Raw genomic sequence first — 18,453 nt, forward strand, 5'->3', positions numbered from 1 at the left:
GAAAAAAGGGAAAGGGAACGGGAAATGGGAAGGGAATGGGAGAAGGGAAGGGAAGGGAAGGGAAGGGAAGGGAAGGGAAGGGAAGGGAAGGGAAGGGAAGGGAAGGGAAGGGAAGGGAAGGGAAGGGAAGGGAAGGGAAGGGAAGGGAAGGGAAGGGAAGGGAAGGGAAGGGAAGGGAAGGGAAGGGAAGGGAAGGGAAGGGAAGGGAAGGGAAGGGAAGGGAAGGGAAGGGAAGGGAAGGGAAGGGAAGGGAAGGGAAGGGAAGGGAAGGGAAGGGAAGGGAAGGGAAGGGAAGGGAAGGGAAGGGAAGGAAAGGAAAGGAAAGGAAAGGAAAGGAAAGGAAAGGAAAGGAAAGGAAAGGAAAGGAAAGGAAAGGAAAGGAAAGGAAAGGGAAACAATAGGGGAGAAGAACCTTTGAATTTTATATTCTTAACATTTTGTGTATATTCATGACCGGACTTTTCAATAAATGCTGCTATTTAATATAATAATACAAAAAAAAAAAGTGGTTAAATGGCTGGAAACAATTTTGACTCATTTTCTCCACATATCAGTCTGCATCTTAAATATATTAAATAATGTGTGAGGTCACAAATACAGCCAAGCATTCTGCACATCGGGTCTGCTGCTGTCTGAATTACTGTGCCATGTGCACAGTCGTTTGAGAGGAGTAACCTCTTTTGCTGCCTGTCCAAATCATTATAAAATCACATTTACCATGATTTATGCTGCTTCAGTGGCACATGCATAAGTCTTTGGCATTTGACCAACCAATTTTCTATTCCAGACTCAGTAAGAAAAATCATTTTGCATTAGTCTCTGCAGCTCGGTATCCATCAGTTGTCTAACCTTGCAGATATAATAATAGTAATAAAACTGACAAAAACCTGGTCACTGACCACTGAAACTTTTCATAATGAAGAATTAAATGAATCTTGTTCCATCTTGTTCGACTGGAGCAGTTATTCTTGAAAACTATTTTGATCAATCTTTGATTATTTAAAACATAATAAACTTGTACCATTGCAAAGAAAAAAAAGATGATCTTAGATTGGATCAAATAGTCTGATTCTCAAAAAGAAAATAGGAGATAAAACCAACGATAATAGCATTCAAACATCTGAAAGAAAAATACCATTTACTCTTTGAATGAATGTGTTTTTTTTTTTTCTTAAGGAACACTAATAAACTCAATAATATTGAACAGAGAACAATATATGAATACAATGTTCTTCAGAATTCAAGAGCTTTATCTCATTTCTGAATTCATCTTTCTCAATTTCTTTTTCTTCTTGGGCTGAATCGCTTAGAGCTGAGATGTTTGTTCAGGATATCTGACCCAAAAGAGCTCTAAGTGAATGTTATATATTACTAACAAAAATTCTGCTAACTCTTTAAAACAATGTGCTCTTAAAGCATTTAACATGTAGATTCAAATTAGCATTTTATCAGCAAAATCTTATCTAATGTTTTGCTTCTTGAAAAGCATTAAGGAAAAATAAAAATAGAAAAGCTGCAGGAAAGAAGGATATGTATGAACACCTGACCTTTCATTACTACAAGCACAATGTCCTAATCCAAAGGGTAAAATACCAATACAGTACATATTATGTAGTAGCAGCTGAAATGATTTCTGTTGCTTTCAGTACACATGGAAGCACAGCTCTGAAAGTAAAAGATTATGGTTAATCTGTCACATAATAAAAATGTATTTGAGATTTTGTTGTTATTTTTTGTGATCTTTCCTCCTCTTTAATATCTAACTCATATAGATCTCTTTTGCATTTATAATGATAACAGGTGTCATTTCTCTACAGTTTCTGTACAGTTTCAACTGTATTTTATTTCATTTCCTTATTTCCAAACTCTTTATGCAACCTATTCTAGAGTACACTTTTTCCTTGTTTCTCAGCAAGGATCAACAAGTTTATACCATAGTTTATTTTAATTCATTGCCATAATTTTCATTGGAAGGGTTTGGAATTAGAAAACACATTTTATTCAATTACTTAATCTCTTACTATCTCATTATCTAGACTGACCAGAACTTCACTACGCAAAACTGCTGCATCAGCTTGTACCATAAATCTACTAGGTGTCCAGCGTCCACTAAAGTCGAAGTGAGAGTAGTGGGAGACTGCTGGAAGAGCAAAAGCAATAATGAAACAGTATTTGCTTGATATTAATATTAGTATATGAGCTGTTTAACAGGATTTTTTTAATGAAAACAGCAGCACTTTGCCTGTTGCTAGAAGATGCTGTGACAATTGCAGCAAGTATACTGGTCTGCAAATCCTTCCATGTTGTTGTTGCCATAAGCAGTCACTTGTCAGACTAGCTTCAGTTTTGTGGTTAATTGTAGCTGAGCTGCTCTTCACTCATTCAATCACCAGTGCTATTTTAAAATGAATATGACCTGTACGTGTAGTACCATTTCTGTGAAATCAGCTGTTAGACATGCCATGAAGTTTTTGTTGACTTCTTTGCCAATTTTATGGTGTTTGCTAAAGGGAAGACCATGCATGAAATCCACTTTATTTAAAACCTGAGCTGTCAGAGTTTCTGAATCTGCTGAAACTGTTAGAGCTCACACACTGGTTCAGAGCTGTGGAGTAAGTAACCAGCTTTTTTTGTTTTGCACAGAAAGGGTGATTTGGTATAATGGCAAACCATGACCATAGCTGTTAGTCTTTTGCTGCTGATTATTTCCTGATTGTGTGAAAAGATTCAGACAATTTTTTTTACTATTCTTCTTTCCCTTTTGTCAAGATATCCACATCTTAAGCATGCTACTCTGACAAATGTAATAAAGAGAAGTAACCCAGCATCAGTAAAGTCAAAACTTTGCCTTCCCATGAGACATGAGAGGTCTGCAGTGAAACTGGAGAAAATAAAATAAAGAGATGATTATTATTACTCTATAGTATATTGTCAAATAAAACAAATTAAAAATAAAACTATTAGAAAAGAGAGAAAAAATGTCTGCAAAGATCAAGGCTTCATTATGTGAATTGAGTTAGTTTCTTTTCTCTGAAGCACCACTTTCAGTTGCTAGATCAAACGGTTAACCTCTATTTTGCAGTGTGATAAAGAAATGGAATAACACCATTTCACAGCTTGCAAAGTTACCTAATCATTTCATTTCCTTAAGTCCTTTCATTATTTTGTCTGTTTCCACTATTGATGTAGAAATTCAAACACCTATGTGACTTCATCAGGATTTATAAGCAACAGCTGAAAATTCAGTAAAGCGTCAAAAAAATCCTCTTAAGCTAGTTCAGGTCATAGAATCATAGAATGGTTTGGGTTGGAAGGGACCTTTATCTAGTTCCAATGCCCTGCTATAGGCAGGGACACATCCCTCTGTGCCAGGTTGTTCAAAGCCCCATCCAGCCTGGCCTTGAATGCTTCCAGGGAGGGGGCATCTACAGGCTCTCTGGGCAACTTTTTCCATTGTCTCACCACCCTCACATTAAAGAATTCCTTCCTGATCTAGTCTGTATCTACTCTTTTCCAGTTTAAAGCCACTTCCCCTTGCCCTGTTGCTGCATGCCCTTGTAAAGTCCCTCCCCAGCTTTCCTGTAGGCTCCCTTCAGATACTGGAAGGCCTCTGTAGAGTCCCCTCTGATCCTTCTCCAGGCTGAAGAGCCCCAGCTCCCTCAGCCTGTCCTCATAGTGGAGGTGCTCCAGCCCTCTGATCATCTTCATGGCTTTCTTCTGGACCTGCTCCAGCAACTACATGTCCTTCTTGTGTTGGGAGCTCCAGAACTGGACACAGTACTCCAAGTGGGGTCACATGAGAATAGAGGGGCAGAATCACCTCCTTCAATCTGCTGGTCACACTTCTCTTGATGTAACCCAGGATACAGTTGGCCTTCTGGGCAGCAAGTGCACATTGCTGGCTCATGCTGAGTCTTTCATCAACTGATACTACTAAATCCTTGTCCTCAGGACTGCTTTCAAGCCATTCTCCACCCAGCCTGTATTTGTGGTAGAGAAACATCTGGAACATATAAAGAAAAGCACATAAGGTGTTTCAGCATTTTTCTTTCTGTCGCAGATAAAATAATTCTGAATCTCGTTGGGTCATCCATATGTATTTACAAAAATATAGAAAATTAGAAAACTATTTCGATTACATTTTACTTTTTTTTTTTTTTTTTTTTTAATTAGGTTTTGCTGTTGTCATCTGTGCAAGTGTTACAAATTCATGATGGATGTAGTTTTGGAAGCTGAATTCAGGAGACAACACAGTAATTGGACTGGATTTCATAGTCATTACTAGGTCTGTGGTGGCTGCCCTGAAGGATCAGTATGTGAGCTCATGCCACAACATCACAAGCTGTAATCTTCTTAAAACCCCTTTCCTTCATCCCCCTACACTGTTTCATAGGCTTCAATGATGCTTTTGCATCAGCATCATGTTGGATCTTGTAAAATGGTTATAATTCATCTGCAGACTCACTAATTCAGTAAAGTCCAAGTTCCTTGAAGTCCTCAGTAAGTATATTAGTGCAAAGGGTAGGTGTCATCAAGATATTTGCATTAGTTTAACACACCTAAATGTCACCACTGTCTGATGGAAACAATATAGTTTGGTGAATACAGGTGAGATATTTTCAGGATAGTGGAGGTACTCTAGCTGTAGACACCACCCTGTTCTGTAAATATCTGACTTCAAGAGTATTGTTTAGTAGAGCCATAACACCATTCCTAAAGATGTCTCATAAATAGCCATCCTGGGGCTGGTGTATATTGCACTGTGTTTATTGCACTTGGAGAATTAACTTTTCTTCAGAGCTACTGAGGCTTTGGCAGTTAATAGTTGGAAAACTAGCACTGAAATGTTGGTCACTGAAATGTGACCTGAGAGACCAATATTATCTCACTTTATTTGCCTTTGATCCTTTAGAACTAATGTGCAGAAAGTCTAATTAGAAGAGTACAGCTGAGCAATTAATTAATAGGGGAGTAAACTCTGTGTTTTTCTCCTTGGGAGTATAACACCTCTGGGCAGCGTGAAATGATTTATGCTATGATGCTGTGGCAGTGACATGCTAACAGTATGACTTGGTGAAAATCTCATTCCATCAAATACACATATATACCCATCTGTCTCTTTTTCCAGTGGCCAAAATAAGCAAATAATGATTCTGTTGCAGGAGAGAACACCAGAGCTATTAACCCCTAATATATTTTCTTCTCCTGGTCAAGGCTGGGGCTGAGTGAGGAACATCTTAAATATGTCCAAATAGGAAAATGGTTGCCTAAGGAATGCCCAGTCAATGCAGAGTATTCTGCATATTGCTGATACTCAGAGTTGCACTCCAGAATTAATTGAAGACTGGTGTAATAAGAACAAGCTAGCAAGGCACTGCCTGGTAAAGGATTGCAGGTGGCATTGCTCAATAATTAGATAGCACTGGAACACTGCTGTTGATATTCTAAGCAGTCTTACCAAGACACTCTTGTACAGTGCACACAGGTATTTACAGTTTGACTTAATGGTCTGGTAACTTAGTTATCAAAAATTACAGTTAAGAATGCTAGCAGCAGGGCAACTGGACAACTCTGGGTGTTTGTGAAAATATTTTGGCTGGAGGTGATTGTGTGTCTTTGTGAACCACTGAAATTCAAGAACTTCTGCTTCATAGGGTTTTCCTTGCCACAGTACTAATAAAGGAGGAAACAGTGGATTTAGTACATGTGAAAGTTTGACAGATAGACAGCCTTAGAGAAAAAGGGTTTTTTGTTTTGTTTTGTTTTGTTTTGTTTTTTATTATTATTCTCAAAGTCGTTACTGCAGAGGCATCTGAAATGGTGTCTCCTGTATGAAATCCCACCAGTGTGCCACATCCCCGATCTGAAGGGACCACTTCTATCAGAGGCAGAGCATAACTCAGCCTGCAGACACACTCACTTCTTGGCCCCTCATGGAGACTGCCAACCAGGGTTCCAATTAGTGCCAGTTGCAGACTGTGACAATTTTCAAGATTGACTTTCACACCATGCCAGACCTTTAAAAGAAAGTACATTTATATAAAACACAATTTGCTTTGACAGTAATTTTCTGTATGCTATTATTGAAGTTATTTATGTTAGAATCAGAGTATCTTTTCTCTCAGCTGCGTTTCTGCTGCTGTTTGATCCTGCAGTGCAGTAATAATCCCGTGCTTATATCTTTTCTACTTTATAGGACAATATTCATCTCAGGCATCCATTGCTCACAGCTTTAAGGCTCAGACATTTGAACCAGAACCCTGTAAAATTCCCAGATTCTTGTGTCGACTGCTTCTGCCACTGAATATCCTCATGTATTTAATGGCAGACTTAAATTAATAGATGTTGCAAAGCAGAAGAGCTATTCTAATTAAACAGAGGGCCCTAAGAGTTCACAAGTTGACACTGCTTGGATGCAAAAATGTTTTACTGCTTTGACAGTGAGGCTAAGGGCAGTTATGTCAACAGTAACAGTAGAAGAAGAGGTAACTGCAAGTTTTCTAGGTGTGTGAATCCTTTGCCTCCTGAAACCAGGGACTTCAACATCCTTCCTATCTCCTCTATCCATGCGGCATTACCCATTCTCTCCTTGCTTGGACTCCACATCTCATCCGTTATGGTAACATGCATTATTTCACAAGCCTATTGCTGCTCTCTTTGCATGCTGCACTCCTGCAGCTCTCCCCTGAGATGGAGTTGAGTTCCAATGCCATATGCGGCGTACCCTGCCTTGCCTGCATGATGGTAGCAGTGCCCATTCTAGCTGTGCGCAGGATCTCCAGGGAAACAGAAGTCAATGCATCCAGCTGGACTGGCACACACTGAAATCCCACTGCCACCCTTTGAATAGTTATTGCATCAAGTACTGGCAGTCCTTTGAGAAAGTATATGTTTTCCTTTGTTCTCCTAGAATTTGTCTGGAAAACATCATCTGCCTAGGGATTGAGAGGTTGGATTATTCACCTGCTAATTCACCTGTTAATCCAGAAGCCAGAAGCAGTCTGCCCACAGTAGCTTGGCTTTTTTTTTTTTTTTCCTCTTAATGTTAATTTAGCTGCTGAAGCATGGAAAAATTGCCTTGCAGTTTGTGTGTTTCAATGTTGCCTTCAGAAACTGAGAGAGAAGAACCCCCATACCATGATTCCTGCTGGAGGAGTTATATTAAGCAGATATGGACTGCATGGGTTTTTAGCTTGTGCGTTTGTGTTTGTGCCTCTCCTTGTGACAAAAATAGCCTTTTGTAAGTTGTAATCTTCTTAAAACCCCTCTACTTCATCCCTCTACATTGTTTCATAGCCTTCAACGAGTACAGCATTTGTTACCCAGCTTGTCACAGTTCTGCTATCCACCCAGTCAGGCTGACAACAGTGAATGACCTGGAGGTGTAGACTGTGGGAAGCTGTGTGATAAAAGGCTGAGACAAGTCCACTCTGTCTCACCAAGTTTTCTCCCTCCAGTAGCTGTCTCCAGCCTTGGAGGTAAACCCAGGTAGATCTCAAACAAACCATTCTTTCCCACAGGAGCCATTGCATATGACAGAAGTCTGGAGAAGTAAAATTTGAACCTCCCTCAGGTGGAGATAACTGCTGTAAAGGGAACAGGTTTTATGTAGAAATGTATATACAGCTCAAATCAAAATGATCCTTTTGAAATCATTCTTAATGTATGACAATAGAATGACTTTATCTTTCTCATGCAAACTCTATTTGTTATTACCACCTTAATCTTTATAATGCTGACATTCAAATGTTGAATGATTTTTCTCTAGCCTAGATTCTAGATAAAGATGAGTTCTACTTTTCTTACCTTTGAACGTGGCGTTTGAGGTAACGATATATTTTGTAGTGAGATTGACTGATGCATTTTCTTACTTTAAAAATTTAGTGTGAAACGTTCCACAGATCATGGCATCTCACTCTGTAATTGTGGAATTTGGACTTATAAGACCCAACACAAAATAGAAAGTCCAGAAATAGAACAGAACAAATTATGTAAAATCATATAGCCCATTAATGTAAATTATATTGTTTATTATATGTCAATTTCTGATTTCATCATCTTCAGTGGGAAAGAAAGTACACCTCTAGTATATAGAACTGTTAAAAGTTTATAAATGAGTATAGTTTTCCATTCGCAGTTCTTAAGAGTGAATACATGTAATATATGTTCTTTGTATTTACTCAAGTACTGTATCTGCTAAAGGACACATGAAAAGAACAGAGACACTTGTTCCATATCATTCAGATACTAGGAAGCTCCCCACTCCCCCCATCTGTTCCTACATGCCTTTCTTTCTTCCGGCTCAAAGGGAAACAGAAGTGTGATTTCCAGATGCAAGTTTACAGACAAAGTCAATGGCTAGTATTGTAGCAGAATATTAACATCTTCTGTAGTCCGAGACGCTTTATACTTAGCAATACAACTTTAACCTTTATAATGTGCTATAATTTGATTCTCACGACATTGATATTCTCTCATGGTTGCAGCCTAAGTAGCTGTAAGGAGTGCCAGAACACATGAATGCAATCACCATTCAGGGCACTGCAAAGGACAAATAGATGAATCACCAAAATTCCCACTGCAATTTTCAGGTTTTAGCCCTGTGCTCGCCATTTGATTCTAATGTCAGCAAATGAAAGAAACATTATGAAACCTTTTTTTTTCTTTTTTTTCTTTTTTTTTTCTGTAGTCAGCTGATCAGATGGTAGGGCACACAAAAACTCCTAAAGCGTCATCAAAGTTTGGAAATGCATATCACTGATCTTGAGTGAGGTTTTGCTTTAAAAAGTGTATGTGGACAAGTCTAAATTTAAAATAAAAATAATTAGGTTGTGGTTAAATTAGTATGAAAGTTAATTAAATATCTGTAACATATACACATCTATTTTGTTTTACATTAGTCAGATTATCAAAAGAGGAAAAGACAATTCTGAAGGAAAGTATGACTACAGTTGTTTTTTTAGCCTTTACCATTCTCTTTCTGAAGTTGTAGAAGAAGTAACTCAAGTGTGGTAATGTACCTCATTTATGTGGTTTAATCTAAACTGTTGATGCATTCTACTGTCAAAAGTATATATACACAGGCATTTAAGCTATAGAATTTGCAGATCACAGTGCATGGTCCAATATTTTTCCACTTTTTTCCACTGTTTTGATATATACAATATATGGCACAGTTGACAGTCTCCAGAGCAGTGCAAGGATTATCATTTAAGCATATATGATTTTCTAACAGCGCTGGAAGAAGAAAATGATATGAAGTTTTATCATCACGTGTTCAGAAATTTTTGGAACAAATGGTTGAGTTGTGATTGATTAAATGTGTATTTCTCTTGTAACACAAGAGAACATGCTATGTATGTAACACATGTTTTATAGAATATGTTTTTTCTGATGATGAGAGGGCTATAAATGGTGCTCAACACCCACCTTGTGTATATGTAACATGTTTGAGTCTCCATACTCCAAATGGCCTTATTAAAGCCTCAAATATTGGGTAGATCCTGGGTCTAGTGTCATTTTAATGCAAGTGCCTATCCTGTAAGAAAGTCTTGCCTCCAAAATAAATTTTAATATGATGACCTTTTGTTTTTTAAAGTGCCCTTGTTAGTCTTGCCTACACTGGCTCTTGGACAGATTGGATCCAAGAGAATGAAGAATTGGAAAACATATTCTTGAGAGGCTGATTTTCTTTCATAATGGCAATCCTCTAAGGTAACTGGACAGCAGGAGACAAGGCTGTCTGTAATCTTAGATTTCATGAGAAACATAAATTAGTGGATTGAAAGTAACTGAAGAGGTCAGTTGGGCTTGGAGTACTTATCCCAGGGATGTGGTTTATCTGTTTATCCTGTACCTAACCACTCTGGACTTTTTCATCCACACATATGCCTAGACTAATAGAGTAGTGACAAATTGGATAGAAATTTATTGAAATGAAAAATAATTGTGGGAAATTCCTTCAAGTATTTGTTATTATATCCAAAGGAGAAAAAACAGTTTTGCTTTGTGGCAGAATATATTTTCACAATTTTTTAATTAAAAAAAATTTTTTTTTTTACTTATTTCTATTGTTCTGATCACAGACAAGCAATGCAAACCTTCAGTTCCTTCATTTGAAAAGTCTACTTATACACTTTGCATACATTGATACAAATATCTATAAGTGCCTAAGGAGAGGGAGGCAAAGGGTCGAGGATGGACTCTTCTCTGCAGTGTGTGGCAATAGGACGAGGGGAAATGGCCACAAACTGGAGCACAGAAGTTCCACACAAATGTGCATGGGAACTTCTTCCCAGTGCACTGATGGAGCAGTGGCACAGCTGCACAGAGAGGTGGTGGAGTCTCCTTCTCTGGAGACGTTCCAGACCCACCTGGACGCCTACCTGTGCAACCTGGGCTAGGGAGCTGCTTTGGCAGGGGGTTGGACTCCATGATCTCTAGAGGTCCCTTCCAACCCCTACAATTCTGTGAGTCTGTGTATATGGAGCAATAGTTGCAGATTAACAAATTTAACTTCAGTTTGGGGATATTTGGTCAGACCTTGCTCCTTGCGTGACTGCTGGCTTAGACAGAAGTAGAATTTACCATCTCATTTGGCTTTCAGAGATCTGCCAGCTTCAAGTATACTCTGACTTTCCAGACTGTTTTTCTGATTGGGCTTTCAGGCCCTCTTCTATTCTCATTGCTTTTTGGCTATTTAAATGGTGTGTCAATGCTGAGAATATGCAGTATAAGGTGATGCTGTATAAGACCAATACAGTGTTATTTATTTTAGTTTGTACTACTGAACAGTTCAGGCATGTTAAATCACTTGTACTTCAGTTAGCCAACCAATAAATCACATAAATAAGCAATTAATTGTGTTCAGAAGTGAAAGCAACAGAAAATCAACTCCATCTCAACAAAATAGCAACTGAATTTTTCATAGCTAATATTGTCCTCAGAAGACCTCTGGCCAACAGGGTAATAAAATATATTGACTCTGACTGACATCTTTTCCTCATTATTCCACTTTACCCTTTCTTTTCCCTATTTATCCATGAGTTCCAACCACCCTCCGATTTATGATAAAGTATGCATTTATTTGTTATTTGTCTAGACACTTGATCATACCAAGTTTCGTCTCTTTAGGCTGTTAATCTGTTTTCTGTTAGAGAGGTGCACATTTATTCTCCATTCACTAGTTTTATCCCAAAGAAGAGCTGTTCCACTTCAAAAAAGACCTTTGGTAAAGCAGTCATGTTAAAACTGAATATTCTAAATGGGATATTCATCAAATTTTACTCTTCATCTACTAATTCTAAAGGCCAACTGGAGAAGAATCTGGAGCTAAGTTTTGCCTTCATTTTTGTTTAGAAAATACTGCTGTCTTCATATAAATTTTGCATTAAGTGTATAAAAGCTGGATGACATAAAAAATGACTTCCATTGTAAAGTAGCCAAAATAAATGTGTAATTTATTGATGGTGAATTGATAGAGTTAATCAAGTATTATTTCATTCTTACTGGAGATGGCCATCGATAGAAGATTCAGGTCTCTGTTGTAGCAAAAATTTCACAGTATGAGCTGTAAAATTAAGTCAATTCAATTTGTTATATTGGAGAAAAAACTTACTTTTGAATATTCATTGTAATTTTGTCATATTATTAATTGCTGTAATTCTCTTATACATGATTTTAATAAAATTTGCCATATTAATTCAGTTTTCTGACTGAGAAAGAAAATCTGATTAGGTATAGCACATGCAAGTATGAATCTTAACTTGATTTCACTTATTTTTCTTTTTACAGAAGCTGCAAAGAATCAATCCTCCTTACCGTTGTTCAGCCTTACCCTGTAAGTATCTGCAGTGTTTTCTGCATGTTTCCTAGCAACGTAGCAGCTTTTTCTCTGTCTATATTCTATTTCTTCATCTTATCTAGGCAATAAAAAGAACTAAGGAGTTAAGGCCTGTGTCTCTTAAAAGTGATGTTTCAGACTGTTACTGCATTCCGCACTCAAAGAATGTCATGCAAGTTGAATAGTAACAGCATCTTTAAACTCATGCCAGGAAAGTACATAAAGTGGGATGCTGAATTCTGCTTCCATCATTCTCTGAGGTCTGGAACATGGCCTAGGTCAAGTCCCCACTGCTGCTCTGCTTCTGTTTCTATGAAGCAGGAATAGCTCACCCCTCAGAGCCTGAATGGTAAGTGGGGAAGACATTGTGGATGACCTTTACAGCACAGGTACAGTCTTTCTCCAGCCTTTGACCTGGAGAAGTAGGTACATCAAGACCTTCTATCTTTCCAGGTCTTTGGGTCCAAGTCCTGTTTGCGGCAAAGCAGAATTTGTTCCACTCATTGCATAGCAGCTAAAGTTAATTAATAACTGAACTACCTTCAGATGTTACTGAGCCAGAAATGGCACTGAAGCATTGCATATGTTTTATGTCATCCATGTGGGCTGATGTGTTCAGCTTATACACGTAGTTGTGTTGCTCCTCTCTGGAAGACCTATTGGAGTCTCCCAGCTCTACCTCTGCAGATGGGGCACTCATGCTTTTCAGGAATTATGGAAGTTTTATCTCATATAGTCATGGAGGTTGTCACCTTAAGACTGTCCTTAGAGCAGTCAGTAGATATGATAGATGACACTTATCAGTGCTAGCTCTAATTGATCTTTTTTTATCCCAAAGTTGGGACGTTTCAATGGCGTGGGCTTAGTGGGTGAGCCTCAGCTACAGGACAGTTGCACCTGGCAGATCTCCAGTTGTCCTCCTCCTATTATAATTCCCTATCTGTTCAGTTCAGGGCCAAGCTGGTTCACAGTGTCCTTCCCTCACCACTTATGAGCCTAAGTGTTCTTGCAGTGGAAACAAGGTATGCATAGAGATGGGAATCAGCTGGGATGCTGCCAGCGTGTGGAGCCTGGTTTGTTCCCTGCAGCAGCACAGGGTCCCTCAGTTTGTGCAAATCCTGGGTTCTGAAGTCTCCTAGGGGCTCTTGAGTCACTTTGAGCACCTGGCCCATGCTGGACCTCATACTGCCTCTGTTAATAGTGTTAATTGTGACATCCGTCTCGGCTTTCCTTCCTGAGTATTTGCCATACTCTGTGTTCTTCCATGAAGGAAGCAGTTGTAATGAGTGCAGTTGGTCCTCTGGAAAATACATTTTGTCTCACAGTTTGGGAACAGTATGTCTTCAAAAGTTATAATACACGTGTTTTCCCCTTTAATGTTTCTCCCTCCCTTTTCCCTTTCACAATTTCGCCTGTAAAACTGGGAAGATGAAGTAGAAACCAGACAAAGGAAAAGTAAGAACTTTTAAATAAGAACTGAACCTCTTCCCCATTCTTGTCAGAAAAACATCTCTAAAAATGTTTCAACTAGCTGACTTTGTTATGGCGAACCTTTTTGTTTCTATAATTGCATGAAAAATATCTGCCAAGATGGATTACAGGAGTGCCACTTCTTAATAGTTTTTATTTGTGCTACTTAGAGTGTGTTTTCATCCTTTTAAGTTAACTATTCTTTAAGATTGCAGGTGAAGGCAGAAGTAATTTAGATTTATAGTGCTTTGTAGCTCACCTAGTAATTTTTAAAGCTTTTGCAAATCATTTTGCTTAAGTATGTTCTGTTTTGTTTAGTGCTTCAATTCATTGAAATTTAATTGCTACCAAGCCAAAGCATTAGATTTTCTTGTTCTTTCCATCAATCTAAAAATCACTTCTATGTTAATATCACCATTGTTCATAAGATGACTGAAGCACTTGAAGCAGTTTAAAGTTTTGATTTTCACAAGTATAACATTTGATTATAATTTCTGAGCATTTTATTCTGTAAGTGGACTATCATTCTTATTGATGCCTTATTAAGTTTTAAGCATTGCTCAAAACAAATAATGTACCTGTTTTGTTATCTCATCAGATTTTATGCCTAGAGATAAATTGATAAGTTGCTCTCATGATTAATCTCTTAAGTTCCTTGGATACAGTCCAGACCCAGCTAAGGTCTATTGCAATTTTGCTGTGCACAAGCTTTGTTATAGGAAAAAGATAACATATTTTGTGGGTTTGAAAGAGTTGCTTCTTGTTATAAAATAGTTACATGTCTAAGATAAAATGTTTACAGAAAATTATCAATAGCTAATACTTATTTCTGACTTGTAATGATGTAGCAACAAATGATCCTGTTGAGACTCACAGTATTTTTCATGCTGCTTTGCCTTATGGAGTCATTTAATAGAAACAGCTACAACATATTGAATTGTGGTTGGAAAGACAGGTATAAAAAATAAACAGGTTCATCCTGAAGGCTTCAAAAGAAAGAATACCAAGGTTCTAGTTTTAGGAAGTATTCAGACGTCGGATATGAGTGTTTAACTGGATATTTTACTACTTGAATTTGTAAGGGCTGTGTAGAAATGATTGGTTTTTTTTATTGTACTCATAATGACCTTTTTCTCAGCCATTCTTAATACCTTTGTCTCTGCATATCTTCATGAGCATTTTTAGTATGGTCAGTTCCATACATAGCTTTAACTCTATACTCTTAGAGATCATGGTGTGGTTATTGACAAATGTACCATTACTGTGTTCCTTCTTACAAATGTAGGTACATCACCTCTTCCCAGCAACTCTTTCTTGTTTGAAACAGGCTCCACTCATGTCAGAACTGTGCTGCACATTCTTCATCTTTCACCTTTGTGCAAATGCCAGTGACTGCTACTGCTCCTGTCCTTTCTTCCAGAAGGCCTCTTCTTTGGCTGTATGGATTTTTATGGAATATAGTTGGACAAAATATGCAGTCTGTTCATCAGTGAACACTGCAAGAAAATTCTTCATGAACTTCCATGTTCTCAGCAAAATGAAAACTCTTTCAACCTGTCCACCCATTCCTGTGTCTAGTTCTTTCTTCAGTCTTTCTCCCAGCAGTTGCCATTTGGTCTCTTCCCTCCTCGTTAGAATTTTCTCCCATCTCTGATGCATTATCATTCCCATTATCTTTCATTTTTAATGCTTAGTTTTGTAACAAAGTTTTGAAACTAAACCAAAAGTTTCTTCCATTCACAAAAGTCTTCATTACAAAGTCATGTGTATATGAGTAGTAATCATGAATTTAAAGTAGTAATCTGACAATGTAATGAGCTGAACTTTGGAGAAGCAGGAACCCAAAGGGCCAGCAGAGTATATTTTATAAAGACCTCCACAGTTGATGTCTGCACCTTCCACCAAATCCAAAATAGATCCATGGTTTCACCTACAGTATTTGGGACAGTAGAAGAAAACCAGGCTGTCATTTAATGTAGATGGAAGTGCTTGAATTTTTGCAATGCCTAGGTTAAAGTAAGGTTTGGCTATTCCCCACCTGGCAGATGGATTAGATATTGATCACATCTAGCAATAGTAAAATATGCAAATATGATTGTCCCTGATATATCACATTGTTTAGGAAAACCAAAGTAGGAATTGACGAGAACCCAAATCTGACTGTTTTTTCAGCAATTCAATTTGTGGCAAATTTAACAAAGAAATACTCTGATGGTGATCTATCAGTGCCCTGTGGTGATAACAAATTACTGCATGGTAAAATTTCTCAACATGATTACTTTCATGTCCCTACCTGCTCTTCTACAATCCTCTTGTGAGCTGGTGTTTCAGCCTTGCTCACAGCTGTGAAGAGTGGGTTTTAGTTTGCCTTTGGGCATTATGTAGTGTTCCACTTAATAAATTTATTACTTCCTCTTATTCACATTTTATTTGCTTGCTAAATTTTGTTTCACATAATTGCCTTTAGGGATGGACGAAAAAGTCAACACATTTTGGCAATCATGCAATTATTTCCCATTTCCTAAGAAACATAGTATTTCATATTAAACTAATAACTAATTATGGGTAACAAGCTTAAAATTAATTGCATATGTACAGTCTGGCTATTTTAAACTACCTTATCTCTGTCTGAATTGTCACTCATTGTCATTAAGAAGGTTTTCCTTTCACCTTTGGGTTTGTCCCATACTGCTGCCTTGCCGATTTCTTTATGGTAGCTCAGTACTACATTATCCTCTTCTAAATGCTAAATCTTTTTTCATGAGTAAATGTTTTGTTCTTGCAGCGCTCTACCAGAAAGAGATGGTTCAGAGGGGCTTTTGCTGCAAATAAAGACCATTTCACCTAGAATCGACTCCAAATTAGTTTATTTGCAAAAGTGGAAATAATACTAGACAGTCTTATTTTCATTGAAAAACAAGTTTCCCTCAAAATGAAGGGTACTGTTTCAAACAGCTGTCCAAAAATAACCTACTGTAACACTCCTGTCAAAAATAGAATCTAATTCTAAAATGTCCATAGCATTAGAAAAATAATGCTTTCCAGAAAGCCTCTTCTTGTTATGGTAGTCTCTCATGTTTTGACTCAGCTAATGGGATGCCCATGTACTGCTCTCCCCAGTAAGCTGTTTTTAAAAGGGGAGTTTCAGTCTTCACTGTCATTTTCTCTAAGCGGATCTGTACGGAATGACTCATCTCACTTGTTAGCAGTTTTTCTAAGTAGTGTTGAAATGATCAGCTGATTTTTTGCTGAGTTCTGTGCAAACAAGTAAAGATTATTTAAATTTCTGTTAAAATTGAGCTTTTAACAGAAAACACTGTTTAGGTCACACAGTGTGAAATTCGCCCTTGTTGAAGTATTTTGACTCATTGTTAAAATGCCCCCTCATTTTGCAAAAGTCACTCTAATTAAGCTGTTTTTATCTGTGACAATGCAAATACTTTACTTGCACTGATAAATGTTTTGCAGTATTGTAAACACCTCCTGCTTAAGGTCATTAACTGAGGATAATGGCTTCCATTTGGCTAAAAGACAGAGTATCAGAAACAAATGAAAATGGCACAGTGAGAGTAATTCTTCTCCAACACATCCAAAGGCATTCAAGTATAATAGAATGGAACATCATTTTGCTGATGTTTTGTTAGACAAGCAAGTTTTGATCAAAATCAAAGTTTTCATAGGTATTTGCCTCATTTTTAGAAATAGTTCCTTTCTTAAAAGGAAAATGTCAAGTGCTAAGTTGATACAGAGATAGAAACAATGAGGTTGTGCAGTTAAGTGCAAAGGCTGTGATACTACACAAACCTTTAAACAACCAGTTGCACGCCCAAGTAATCGGCACAGCTGCTGGAGTCTTCACAGTTGGATGCAACCAACGTTCACACTTACTCAGTGCCTGGCAGGGGGCCTGAGTCGCAGCCCCTTTACCACATGCAGGAGGAAGTGTCAGCAGAAGTGAAAAGGGAAGAAAGCTGCACATTTTGTGCATGACCACGATATGCTTCTCTGGCTGTACACTAGGCTGCATGAAACCTATGACTCAGGAGTCCAAAAGAATGCAGATATGATCAAACCTTGCAGTCTTGTTAGGCTCCTCTATCAATGGTCAATTTTCAGTCTTTATTTTTTTCAATAATATAAATGCTTGTGCCCTCTGCAGGTGAGTTTTGAGGTTATAGAAGGAAAGGGTGACAGCACTACATACAAGATTGCCATATTTGCTGTATGGAAATAACGTTCCCAGAATCTAGAAGAAAATTTGGCACTCTGCCTATAGAGAGAAGCCAGGCTGGTGACTCACCTGTGAAAAGAGCAAACATCTGTAAAAAGCCCCTTCAAGCAAGAAGAGCTAGTGAAAGCCACTCTTTTTCCTTTGCCCCTGCAAAGGATAGCCAGCCAGCCAGCCAGCTCCGATAGCTGTGCTGTCCCATGGCATCAGGAGCAGCCAGGATGCAGTCCATTATTGGATGCCATGTAGAACATCTCCCATGCACACTGCAGGAAGGGATTACATGAGGAGGAGGGAAATTAGACAAGGTGTGTATTTGATTATATTTGTCATGGTATTGCTACAACCTGAGTTTTTCTAGGAATTCATCTCTGGACTATAATGTATAAGCTCCAGCATTTCTATGTTTCTTCTTGTTGAAGAAGAATTTGTTTATTGTCCTCCATCCTGAGACACTGACTATTTTTAACATTTTTTTCCTCCTCCTCCTGTTGTCATTTTTAATCTTCTGCAATCCTACATTTTAGCATTGGTTTTAGAAACTGAGCTTGGTTTGATGTTGAGGTTAAAGTTTCTGTCATTTATTGCTTAGAAGCGTGTATGGATATAGTTGTTTGAGAAAAGGTAAGAATGAACTGTAAAAGTGAAGAAGTATTCATTTTTAATTCCTGGTTCTTTTTTTGCACTCCAGTAATTGTCAGCTAGCTGTGATATTTCTGTGAGATATCAGAAGACAATGATATTTCCTGTGAGAATGTAGCATCTTTCATTCTTTCCTCACTGCTTGATGCTGAGCCTACAGTAAAAGCTACCATATATTCAGTGTGATGATAAATCAGTGGCATTCAGAAATAAGCTAAAAACTTATTCCTGACAGTATCTAGAAACAAAGCTTCTCCATCATAATAAAAAA

At 37.9% G+C, this 18,453-nt stretch overlaps 1 protein-coding gene across 1 annotated transcript in view; it reads left to right on the forward strand.

Moving 5' to 3' along the window:
* The window catches only part of FRMPD4 (FERM and PDZ domain containing 4), a 302,810-nt gene that overhangs the window by 259,378 nt on the left and 24,979 nt on the right, over nt 1-18,453 (forward strand). The window contains exon 5 of the mRNA XM_065741419.1: nt 11,794-11,839. Coding sequence (XP_065597491.1) covers nt 11,794-11,839 — 46 coding nt within the window. The remainder of the gene's footprint in view (nt 1-11,793; nt 11,840-18,453) is intronic.

This window comes from Cyrtonyx montezumae, unplaced genomic scaffold, assembly GCF_038088225.1.
Source record: "Cyrtonyx montezumae isolate F1298 unplaced genomic scaffold, pur_monq_1.0 scaffold_3, whole genome shotgun sequence".
In the NCBI taxonomy this organism is placed as follows: Eukaryota; Metazoa; Chordata; class Aves; order Galliformes; family Odontophoridae; genus Cyrtonyx; species Cyrtonyx montezumae.